At 43.8% G+C, this 12,987-nt stretch overlaps 1 protein-coding gene across 1 annotated transcript in view; it reads left to right on the forward strand.

The window, feature by feature from the left end:
• PREX1 (phosphatidylinositol-3,4,5-trisphosphate dependent Rac exchange factor 1) overlaps positions 1–12,987 on the forward strand; it is a 245,342-nt gene that overhangs the window by 174,652 nt on the left and 57,703 nt on the right. The window contains exons 15-16 of the mRNA XM_081195969.1: positions 1,566–1,638; positions 6,203–6,345. Of these exons, the coding sequence (XP_081052095.1) occupies positions 1,566–1,638; positions 6,203–6,345 (216 nt within the window). The remainder of the gene's footprint in view (positions 1–1,565; positions 1,639–6,202; positions 6,346–12,987) is intronic.

A 12,987-nucleotide genomic window follows, 5' to 3' on the forward strand; every position in this document is an offset into this window, starting at 1 on the left:
TGAGAAGTTTCTATAGTAGCAGTTTGTACCAATAACTAAAACAGGCAGGTTTGGTGCACAGTTGTCTCAAAAAGAGACATTATTAGATCCTCAGACTGATCAGATTGAGGTTCTCTTGTGTGAACTAGTTGCTGTCCTGAGCACACCCAGCCCAAGGAGGACAAACAGCTGGTAGTTTAAGTCTTTATTGACAAAGCGAACATTCACATTAGCCTATAGGAAGCCTTCAAGCAGGGCCTGAACACAGCATTGGGACCTGTGAGCACCATGATGGTGACCCCCTGAAATAAAGTGATTAGTCAGATTTTAGACCTAAGCAAAGGGATACGGGTGGCACTGTGGGTTAAACCACAGAGCCTAGGACTTGCCAATCAGAAGGTCGGCGGTTCGAATCCCCGCAACAGAGTGAGCTCCCGTTGCTCGGTTCCTGCTCCTGCCAACCTAGCAGTTCGAAAGCACGTCAAAGTGCAAGTAGATAAATAGGTACCACTCCGGCGGGAAGGTAAACGCCGTTTCCGTGTGCTGCTCTGGTTTGCCAGAAGCGGCTTAGTCATGCTGGCCACATGACCCGGAAGCTGTACGCCGGCTCCCTCTGCCAATAAAGCGAGATGAGCGCCGCAACCCCAGAGTCAGTCATGACCTAAGCAAGAAATATTTATGGATAGGTTGTAGCAATGCTGTTGACTGTTCCAGTACAAAATATGTTATGATAGGAGTTAAGTTTCCTTAGCTGTGTGACATAGCTATTGCTATCACCGCGGAAGGGGAAAGTATGTCCAGGTTTAAATGGGGATGGAGCACGAAGAAGAATCTCTTTCAATGAGGAAGGGGAGTTCACTTAATGGTTGTAAAACTGCCTGGTACACATGGGAAAAGGCTCATATCAACAGCTTCTCTCATGGAGCTATGCCGGTGTGGTTCTACTTCAGTTGACTACCCACACAAATCAGGCACCAAAGCAAACATTTTTGTCTGCTTTTCCAGGTCAGCCAGAAACACCCATTGCATCATTCCTGGAAATATTGTACACTAACATTCATTCAAATAATGTGACTGGCAGGGGTATGGGTTATTTCTTTTTAAAGCAGACATGGTTTTCTCTGTGGGGGGCAACAGTGTCATATAGAAATTGTATTAAAACTGGCCTTTGGGAAGTCTGAATGAGGAGTCTTCACCCTCGTTCCATCGTGGGTTTGGCTGCCTCTTACTCTAAAGAGGTGTTTTATTGTCTGTAGCCAATGGGCAGTAAATTCAGACTATTGCAATTGCCAGTTAAAGAAGGTCTCTGCATTGAGGTAATGTGCTGTGTTTGTACTGTTAAAACAGCTGCTTTCCAGAGCGCTGGTCTTTGTGCTTCCAATTCCTGTGGGAGGCAAGAGGCACTATATATAGGAATGAATGGGATTCAGGCAAAGGGAGTCCCGTTTTAATTGCTTACTTTTGTTTCTTTGCAAAGAGTGCCGCACTAATTTGAGAGCTGGGACCCGGTCACAGACTGGGGGGGGGGGAGTTCTATGAATTAGGAAGTGGTCTGAGGTGTAACATTTGTCCTCTCTTGTTACCAGGGAGACTGTCAGACGAGGGAGGAAGCTGTCGCGCTGGGCGTTGGATTCTGCAACAATGGCTTCATGCACCATGGTAATTCATCAATATCCCCTTCTCCTAGCCAATTAACAGGGACCTCACATTGTCTCATTAACCAGGAAATGTGGCAGAACCTTCTGCTGCATAATGTTGCCACCAGTGCAGAGTACGAAACAGCCACCGAACCGGGCCTTCAGGATGGAAGGAGAGCCAAAAGCCTTTTAACAGTCAAACCATTTTGCCATCTGCATTAAAACTGCAAGGTGTACACAAACCTGTAGGGTATCTTCTGCTTCATGCAGAAGATTATGCAGCTGGAAGAGACCAAGGGGAGGGCCTCTACCACCGGCTCCCTGCCGATCACTGTGCAAAAGCAAAGGACAGTTGTGCCACAGGAAAGTGTGCCCTGAAAATAGCCTGCAAATAACTTTGGTTGACTGATGACGGTGATAGACCTGCCAGGAGTTGGGCCATGGCTCTTCTTGTAGGCCAGAGCGAAATGCTCTGAGGGGCTGCATGGCAAAGAGGGAGTCGCAAAGTGGGGAAGTGGGTGTGGCTAAAGTGTAAATATGGCCACATTCAATTAAAAAAAATAAGGACACATTTTGGGTGGATCGTGATTGGGGATCGTGACATCACAGCAGGGGGCCCACAGAAGCAGTCAGATCCAAAAATAAAATAGAAATATAACAATTAAATAAAAATATAGTTATTATTTAAAAGACAAACTCTTACTTTTCAAAATCACATTTTTTTTGTTGGGGGGGGGAGGGAGTTCCTCATAAAAAAAGCCCTCTTGGGGGACGTGAGTGAATTTATGTGGTCTCTTTGCCTTGCTTATCCCCACCTTCTGTGATACCCCCTACCCACTGTTAGGGGGTAAAAGCAGGAAGTAAAAACCGAGCGCCACCACTTCCAGTTCATTTGGTTGAAGTCTCTGAGGGTTGGGGTGTGTGTGTTAAATCAAGGTAGAAAGGAATTGGTAATTAATAAGAGAACTTATTTTTATTGTTCAGTTTGTTTCAATAATAATTTATTGAAAATTTACCTCAGACTTCACTTATTCTGTCTTTGCCTCTTCTGTAAAGTCTGAGGTAGATTTTGACCAGATCATCTGTCTGTGCTGGGGCATAACAGTGCTCCTCCAGTCCATTCCAAGCAACTGATAAAACATTTCTCTTCAAGCACGTAAGGGAGCAAATTAGACCGAATAGGCCTCTGCCTCTGCCCCCCCCCTCTCTCTCTCACACACACACACACAAATGCAATTTGCAAGCAATGCCCTATGTCCTGATTGCTTCCCATTCAGCAGTGAAGATCTGCCCCCAAATGAAAACTGATCTCCCCACATCCAGCCATTTCCCTACACCTTTCCTTTGTTCATGGTGCAGCTCTCAGACCCTGAGCCCATTGTCAGGCAGCTTTTGATTAATGTCATTCATTTCCCTCTTCTTTTTCTGTTCCCACCCCTGCTATTGTATTTTAGACACTGAAGTGGCCCCAGACATCAATTTGAGAGCTATAAAAAGAAAGCTATTTCTAAAAAGGCAAACCCCACAATTTGAACCTCCATGTGTGAAAACTTAATCATTTTTACTCTTCCAAATGTTCTCTTTGAATCAAGGGTGTGTTTGTGTCTTTGTGACTAAAACTCTACATGGCTTGCAGTATGTATGTTTTAGTAAGAAGATAAGCAGGTATTAGCTGAGATTTAGTTTCCCTACATCAGTAGTGGGTGGAGTTCATTATATATGATGTTATTGTATACTATTAGACCACTGGTTCATTTTGTCCCTGCTAACCTGCAGTTACCCTCCATGGTCTTAGGTAGGGGCCCTTTCCATCAGTCCTGCCTAAGATCATTTACATTGAGATTCTGGCAGGACTGGCTCCAGGTTGGGCCCTCAACAAAGGCTGGCAGCTGCATTCTTGCGCCAGGCCTGTATTCTAGGTATTGAACTAAGAACTGTCTACACTCACAAGCATGCACTTTCCTTCTACTCTGTTTTTTGTTCAGTTAGACCAAATGTCACAGCAATGGAGAGGTGACCACAGGGTGTGTTCATATATAGTGCTTTTGTTCAGGACAAACAAAATTTAGGGAAGAAAACAGAGAGCAGCTTGTGGTGTATGGGGGTTTCCTCCTGATCTGGAGGGTAGGACTCAAGGCAGTGGCTTCAAGTTACAAGAAAGGAGATTCTGACTAAGCATTTGGGGAAAAAACCTTCTGACAGTAAGAGCTGTTCGGCACAGACTCCTGCGAGAGGTTGTAGACTCCCCTACCTTGGAGGTTTTTAAGCAGAGGTTGGGTGGCCATCTGTCATGGATGCTTTAGCTGAGATTCCTGCATTGTAGGAGCTAACCCTTGGGTCCCTTCCAACTTGTAAGATTCTGTGCTTCTATCAGGGTGCATGTACAGCCATGTTGGTGTAGTTTGGAGCAGCCCAGACCCCATGCCTGGATTCTGTTTAGAGTTAGCACATCAACTGCATTGAGTGGCTTAGAACCAGTCCCAGGCTAAATGTCTGGAGCATGACTCACCCATCCTCCCTTTTTCTAAGGAATGTGTGTATGCGCAAAGGCAAGGCTGCATTCTGCATCATTGGCAGGAGTGTCAGGTATTCACTGAGAAGAGGTTTTCTGCTCAGTGCAAGGGATCAGCAGAGAACCTGAAGGTTACATGCTGTATGGGTTCAATATAGTATGGTGAGCTAGCAAGGTAAAGTGCTAGTGGATCTCTCTGTATACTTGTATCCTTATAAGGTTTACTCCTAAGACCAGAAGAACTTTATTATAGTAGATTAGTTCATGATGTACCAGCATCTCTTGAAGTTAATGTAGCTAGGGTGTTCATGCTTGTCCTTTACATAAGACAATAAACACTTTATACTTTGAACAGAACTGACATACCCTCCAACATTTCTCTAATGAAAATAGGGATGTCCTCTTCAACAACAACAACGTTATTATTCATATCCTGCCCATCTAACTGGGTTGCTGCAGCCAGTCTGGGCAGCTTCTGACATATATAAAAACACAATAAAGCATTGAACATTAAAAAACTTCCCTATGCAGTGGTACCTCGGGTTACAAACACTTCGGGTTACAGACTCCCCTAACCTGGAAGTAGTACCTTGGGTTAGGAACTTTACCTCAGGATGAGAACAGAAATTGCGTGCTGGCAGCGGGAGGCCCCATTAACTAAAGTGGTACCTCAGGTTAAGAACAGTTTCAGGTTAAGAACGGACCTCCAGAACGAATTAAGTTCGTAAACAGCGGTACCACTGTACAGGGCTGCCTTCAGATGTCTTCTAAAGGTTGTATAGTTACTTATCTCAGCTCGGAAGTCGCATAGTTCCATATCCTCCAACATTTCTCCAATGAAAATAGGGACATTCCAGGATCAAATCAGAAACTGGGACAACTTCTGTAAGTCCCTGTAAAATAGGGACACTTGGAGGGTCTGAACTGAGTGGGAAAGGAGTTTTCTCAACTGAGAATAGATTGGGAACTGACTACTGGAAAGCAAGAAAACTGAAGTTCTGCTGGACCTGTGCATACTCTGCTGATCACACTGGTCCAAGTGTGGTGCAGTATCAACCACAGATGGTGGCCAAAGTCTAGCAGGTTATGGGTCAACTGACTTCAAGTCTAACAAGCCGTCTACAGATTTCTATTATACTTCTTCCACACATCAGCTGTTATAGCTGCAACCTGTGGCATGGCCCCAGAAGCTGAAGGAGTATATTAGGACATGACCTCTCTGGTTCAATGAATTCCAGCCAAGAAAATAGTTAAACCAAAAACAAAACACTGCTGAAGGAGAAGAGACACAGCTGAGAAGTTAATGTAGTTCTATGGCCATTCTCTTATCTTTCTATGGAGTTGGCTGGCCTTTGGAAACCTCACAATGGACCTATGTTTACTAACTGGAGTTCTTCCAAGACATGGATGAAAAGCAGCCATTGTTTCGTGTCCTCCCTTGGATATTTCAAATTCTGTGTCAGCTACACACAGCCTAGACTCATGCCCGTCTGCAGGGACAGTGTGTCAGACCTACTGCAGAGGAGAGCATGTTTGTCCTACTGGGACTAGCAGGATAGGGAAAGCGCTATCAGAGAACTCTATGGAGGTGTTAAGAGTGGAGAGATATTATTCAGAGAGAAGGGGTCATGGCTCTTTAGCATCCATCTGGTAATCATGTTTGCCTTTTTCATATGCAAAGCAAGGTGTGATTTTTTTACAGTGATTTTTCTTTTTAAAAAGCACCCTATTTATTGCCCTTTCAGAAAGTTCCCATTGATGAGACAAAAAAAAAAAAAGCTATGTGCTTCAAAATGAGTTGCAACATGTCACCTTTAAACCAAAAACAATTCCATCTATGTTGCAAGAGAAAAGTGGATATATAGAATCCTACCATGTAACTTCATGCATTGGGAGGATCAGACTAGTGGGTTCAATAGCTGTAAGAACAAAGAATATATGATTGTCTGTTGATGTTGGTGACCTGTTTGTCATTGTTGTTGTTGTTATTTTAAATGGCAATGTTGCTTTTATATTCCTGTTGTGCTTGGCATGTACTGACATATCTACCCGCTTTCCACTTTTTGGTTTCAAGTTCTGGAGAAGAGCGAATTCAAAGACGAGTCTCAGTATTTCCGCTTTCATGCCGATGAGGAGATGGAAGGTACAAGTTCCAAGAGCAAGCCATTGCGAAACGACTTCAAGCTGATTGAAAACATCTTAGCTAAAAGCTTGTTGGTAAGGAAGAGCTTCTGATACACTTACTTCTTTTTTTAAAGCCCATCATTATGACTGTGTGTGTACAGTGGTGCCTCGCAAGACGAAATTAATTTGTTCCGCGAGTTTTTTCATCTAGCGAATTTTTCGTCTTGCGAAGCACGGTGTCGTAAAAGTTTTGGAAAAGCTTCAAAAATCACCAAAAACCTCAAAAAAGGCTACCACACCGCGTTCTATGAGTTGCTCCTCGAAGTCAAGTCGCAACTGTATTAACGGTGTTAAGAAAAAGGAAACAAACTTGCAAGACGTTTTCGTCTTGCGAAGCAAGCCCATAGGGAAATTCGTCTTGCGAAGCAGCTCAAAAACCGCAAACCCTTTCGTCTAGCGAGTTTTTCGTCTTGCGAGGCATTCGTCTTGTGGGGCACCACTGTATGTCTAGATTGTAGATTGTGAAGCTCTTGGGGGAAGAAGCATGTCTTTGCCAAGAGATATATTGCAGTTTCCTCTCCCTGCAATGTTAACATGTTGTTTGTCTGATCTTATGTAATCTGTGAATTGGCTATCATGTGAACAAGGAAGAGTGCTGCTGGTCCTGTCCCAACACTGTATATGCATCTGCCTCTGATCCTTGATATCCATGCTTTCTGCAAGGGGTGCCTGCATGTGACCCACACAATCCATTTAGGCTTTCCCCATGAACAAGCTCCCTTTCCATGTGTTTAATGACTTGTTCATTGGTATCCCTTTGCAGACAACACACTGAATGGAACAGCACTGCCAGTGCAAGTTACTTTGGGAGAAGGCTCTCTCCTTCTCCAAGCAGTGGCCTTATGCATGGATAGTGGGTGCACAGGGCTGTGCCCAGGAACATATCTGGAGTGGTTAGACTCCCTAACCCCCTTGACTTCATACAGTGAGAATCAAATCTATGTGTTACTCCACCCAAACTTATGTGTTTTGGTCATTCTAGAGCAGTGTTTCCCAACCGGTGTTCCGCGGCACAGTAGTGTGCCGTGGAACTTTGCCTTGTGTTCCGTGGAGGCGGGCGAGTCGGGCGGTGAGAGGCGGGGCGGCGGCGGCGAGCACACACGAGGCGGCGAGCGAGCGAGCTCCAACATCCCATCGCCGCTCGCTACTTGGCCTGCGCATCCGCTCGCTACTGGGCCTGCCCCAGGAGGTGGGGTTGCGGGCATCACGCCCTTCCCCACGTGAGCGGGGAATCCCATCCGCTCCCACGTGAGCGGGGAATCCCATCTCAGCCCCCGCGAGAGCAGGGGAATCCCATCCAGCCACACCTCCTGGCCAGCCAATCGGCTGGCTGGAGGGGGCGTGGCTTGCCTCGAGATTTTTTTCATGAAACAAGTGTGCCTTTGCCCAAAAAAGGTTGGGAAACACTGTTCTAGAGAGTGTCATGGAATACTGAAAACTGATAAATAGATCCACGAGCAGCTCTGTGAGATTTGGTCGTTAATGTCTCTTAAACCAGTTTCAAGTGAAAACAAGTAAGAAGAGATTACAGTAGTACCTCCGGTTGTGAACGGGATCTGTTCTGGAGCTCCGGTCGGATCCCGAGGAATTCACAACCGGAGGTGCCGATTCCTGAAGGATACGTAACCCGAGGTGAACTTAAGTAGAGGTACCACTGTATTTTGGAACACAATGTGAGGGCATTTTCACTTACAGAACTGATGTTGATTGTGTGCTATTGCTTCTTAACCATGTGTGCACAAAGCACTGACTTCCTTTCCACTTGTTTTCTATTCGCATCTGTATTTCTAGGTATCTCAGGTCTGTTATTCTGATTCTATAAGCTCTTGCTCCATTCTGTTGCACTTTTGAATGGATCATTTTAAAAGTCTTGATTACCCTTTTCTTTTTCTGTCTAAACAAGCTTATTTCCTGACAGTGGGCCAGAGCCTGTGCCACACTCTTTGCGGATAATAGCAAAATGGAAGAGCAGTAAAGAGTGCCTGGAAAATGCATGGGAAAGGATCCAGAGGTCCATTAAGGAGAATAAGTGTATCCCAGTGGATGGCTTCAGCTGCCCTTACGCTGCTGCTCTGTATTTTTCTTATTGCAGCAGACATGCATATCCGCAGTGTTGTTTCTTTCCCCACTTCTTCCTTGCCTCTGCTCCTCCAGCCACACAGCTGATTGCAGCTAGCAGAGAGAAAATGAATTTTCAAACTTGCAGTCTGTGCACTGTATCATACTACTTACTGCCGAGTCCCTTAATACCAGGAGGTTGTTAAAAGAACAGTTCCGCAATGGCCACCCACCCTTTCCTCCCAATTTGAAAAAAAATAGACATATTTCTCATTTGCTATGTATTATCTACAGATCTGATTTATTTATATATGTTTAGAAATATTCATTGGCTGCTTTTTAAAGCCAAACCCATGCATGGTATATGTAATTAAAACCATAAAACACTAAGAATGCAATTAAAACACATATACTGCAACAGAATATAATCATCATTTAAGAGAAGGCTTTTGTAAACAAATGGATTTTTAGGGCCTACCTCAAGGTCTGCAGTGAAGCAGGGACTCTTGGGGATTTCAAATGGAACAAGAGTTTCACAAGCATGAACCTTTTCAGCTGATGCTCTGTTTTGCCAGTTAACTGCAGGTTCTTTAAATGATCTTTGGTAGTCAATATATAAGGGGAAATATTGTTGTTCCTATTAAAATAGTTTTCTTTTGCCTTTCCAGCGAACTGAAGTTCAGGGCAGTTAATAAAACAACAACAACAACAACAATTTGAAAGGCTTTAACTGTGCCTTTCCATCTGCAATTCAGGGCAGATTAAAAGAATTAAATAACAAACAAAAAGTCCTGTTCAAATAAGCAATTCGGAGGAATTATTGACCAATTATTTTTAGCCAGGCTTTTTTGCAAACGGGTCACAAGTCCCATTTTGTGCCACCTCACACATTACCTTTTCAGGTGTGCATCTAGGACATTCTAAGCATGTGTCCTAGAATGTAGACTGTGACAAACAGGTATTTGCAGGCCAACATGTTTGAAAACGTGCTCGTCATATACTGTAGGTACTTCACCAGAGAGCTAATTTCATCAGGGATCGCTCCCTGTTGAGTTGCATACTCTGTGGCAGATCTAGGTTGAAGGTCATCTATGCGTCTGAAGAGGTTCTTGGCAAAGTGCACTCTGGTGTGTCCTCTCCAGTGGGTCCTGAACAGGAAGGAACAGTTAGAATTCTTTGGTTTCTAGGCTGGGATGCTGCCTTGCCTTGCAGGAGCATTCACCAGTGTGGTGATTTCCACAGCAGTTCTGGCTGGGGCTGATGGCAATTGCAGTCCAAACATCTAGAGGGTACCAGGTTGGGAAAGGATGAATTACATCATCTGCACCTTTATCCATCACTACGTTCCTTCTGAATTTTAAACAAGATGGATTGTCGCAGTCGAGTGGCTTTTAAAATGTGCTATGTTTTTCTTTTTTGCAACAGATGCCAAATTGCATAAGGAGAAATCGACTGCCTCTCTATTCCCCCTTGTCTTTTATCCCCTGTTCTGACCTAACACTGGAAAGAACAGCTGATGTTTTCTGCCAAGTGACATGTGCAGATGCCAAAAGGCAAATTGTTCCAGTGTGAAGCAAACACTCTTCAAACAAATACTTAATTTCGTTTGCTTGTGCAATTGTTTCTGTTCATTGGCATGAAACATGAAATGCTGGAAAAACATACAAAATTCTCTACATAGTTCAGGAAAATTAAATCTTAGGCCTAATTCCAGATACTAAAAATGTACCAGTGTTAGGATATCTCTTTTGTTGTTCATAAATGATGGCTTCAGAACTGGAATGTAAAGACTCTGGGGTTGGTCTGGGAAGTTTCATCATGAAACAAATAGATCTTCTACAGAGACGGCAACTTATGTAGTATCCAGTAGCCCTGTTTATTTTTATGCGTGTGTTTATTGAAAGCACTTATGATCTACCATTTAAATTAAAATACTGTAATAATAAGCCACCATAAAACATGAAGTAAAACAGCAAGGTAAAACCACAATAGAAAAATAATAATTCAGAAACAGAGTGTATTAAAGAGTCTCACTCTTAATTATTATTATTTTTGGAAAGCATGGGCAAATACAGTGGAACCTTGGTTCCCGAACTTTATCCATTCTGGGAGTCCATTCGACTCCTGAAATGGTTTGAGAACCAAGGTGTCTTCTGATTGTCTGCAGGAAGCTCCTGCTGCCAATCAGAAACCGCAGAAGCCGCGCCCGACATTCAGCTTCCAAAAAACCTTTGCAAACCGGAACAATTACTTCTGGGTTTGTGCCGTTCGGGAGCTGATTTGTTCGGCATCTAAGCTGTTTAGGAACCAAGGTTCCACTGTAACAACAACAACATTGGTCTGGTGCCTGAAGCTGCAGTCTATAGACCATGGGTAGGCAAACTAATGCAGCCCAATCGCCTTCTAAATCCGGCCCATGGACGGCGTGTTTTTACATGAGTAGAATGTGTATTTTTATTTAAAATGCATCTCTGGGTTATTTGTGGGGCCTGCCTGATGTTTTTACATGAGTAGAATGTGTTCTTTTATTTAAAATGCATCTCTGGGTTCTTTGTGGGGCATAGGAATTCATTCATCCCCCGCAAAAAAAATATAGTCCGGCCTCCCACAAGGTCTGAGGGACAGTGGACTGGCTCCCTGCTGAAAAAGTTTGCTGACCCCTGCTATAGACTTACCTTAGGAGGAGCCCTGCTGCATCAGACTAAAGGGCCATCTAATTCAGCCCACTTGCACGACACCATCAGTGCTCTCAGTTGCATGCTCTCTGGTGGCTTGCAGGAAGAGGCATACAACATACAGCAATATATAGCCACCATGACTAGTAGTCACTGAGAGCTTTATCCTTCACGAATCTGCCCAATTCACTTGTAAAGCCATCTGTGCTGGTGGCCATCATCACGTCTGGGCGCAAGTCCCATTTAAGTCAGTGGGGCTGACTTCCCAGTAGATATGAATAGGTTGCGCTGTCAATCTCACAAGGGAGGTGGCTAGTGAACAGCCCCTGCAGCAGCGGCACTACATTGCAACAGAGATCAAGCCAGGCATTTTGGCCTGCTTCAAACTAATATGCAGGATGGCAATGTCCTGGGCCCTTCCTCCATAGCAGAATTCATCGTCATGCCCCAGTCCTTTACCTTAACCTTCCCCAACCTGGTGCCTTCTGAATGTTTTGAATTGCAACACCCTTCAGTCCCAGCCAACATGGCAGGCTGGGGAAATCTGCTTTAGAAAGTATCCCGACAACCTGGCAGCGATGTAACACAGAGTTTGTGCATAAGGAGAAGACCCTTAACAGATGTATGGGTATATCATCACTGAAAAGCAGATTGATGGTTAATCAACAAAACTTATTTTTTAAGGGCATAGGCATCTCCTAGCACCTCCTAGCGGAGGACCTGATAAAAAACAGCAACGTTACTCGGCCTTGTGGCGAATTGCTTTTCCCTTTTAACTTCCATTTTTAAATGTGAAGAGAGGTTAAACTGTTATTTTCATTGAAACTATTTTAAGCCACAGTAAATGACCAAGACATAGTATTAAAAGTACTTTGCTTTGTTTAGCTTGCCCAAGGGTCAAGGTTTCCTGGGGCTTTCCCCACATGAATCCAGTCAAATTGTAGAGCTAATTACAGCTCTCGCATCCCATTGCTTTGAAAAAACACTGTTGTGAGCATGCTTTTTTTTCAGGCAGGCAGGCAGGCAATCCCCCTGTAGCCTCTCCAAATGAAAAATGGCAAGCTGGAGCAGATGAGTCCTCCATCCAGTTTCAATTGGCTCCAGAACTTATGGGCACAAAGGGTGGATTGTATTGGAAGATGAAACCTGGGCCACTTGTAAGGCTAGTGCTTCACCAGTGAGCGGTGAGCTCTTTGTAGTGAACAGACTTGCTCAGTGTTGTTTTGTAAGCAGGGTTTTTTTCCTTCTTCTTCACTGTCTCCCCTTAACTTCACCGGCTCCTGAATCGGCATTGTCTTGCTTGTTTTGAGCCAGAGGTAGTGTTGTCTTGTATATTTCAACTCCTGCCAGGAAGGAGGCTTAATTTCCTTAATCTTCTGCCATAATGAACTGCTGCAACAAAAGGAAACTGGCGAGCTAATAGCACTGACCCACAAGTACATAATGACCTTTGTATCTTCTAAAAGGAATTGTAGCAAACTCCTCTGCCTAAATCCTAACCCAACATTCTTGTGATGTTTATTACCTAGCAGATCATGTAAAGGTTTGATGCAATTTTCAAATTTAAATTTTATTTCTTATTAGAATTTTATTATCAAATTCAACCAATCCTGCTACGCAATTTAGAAGACAAAAACACAAAACAAAGAACATATTATTTCATTATTTGTTTGTCAGTTTATATAACTTCTTAGTTGCTTAACACAAAATTTAAAAAATCTAAGCAACTTACAAAAAACTGAAGCAGAGTAGTCACCATAGATAAAGTCACCTCAGGTTAAGATTCAGTCCAACCCCCCAGATACTGCTGAGTAGAAACACTTGTGCTGACATTTTTATGGATCTGGACTACTAGTACTCTCTGTGGAGAGCTTCATAATGTGGGGGCCACTGCTGGAAATGCCCTGCTTATCCTCACCATCAATTTTGCTTGCAGTCTTAA

This window comes from Podarcis bocagei, assembly GCF_964188305.1.
Source record: "Podarcis bocagei genome assembly, chromosome: 5".
Classification (NCBI taxonomy): domain Eukaryota; kingdom Metazoa; phylum Chordata; class Lepidosauria; order Squamata; family Lacertidae; genus Podarcis; species Podarcis bocagei.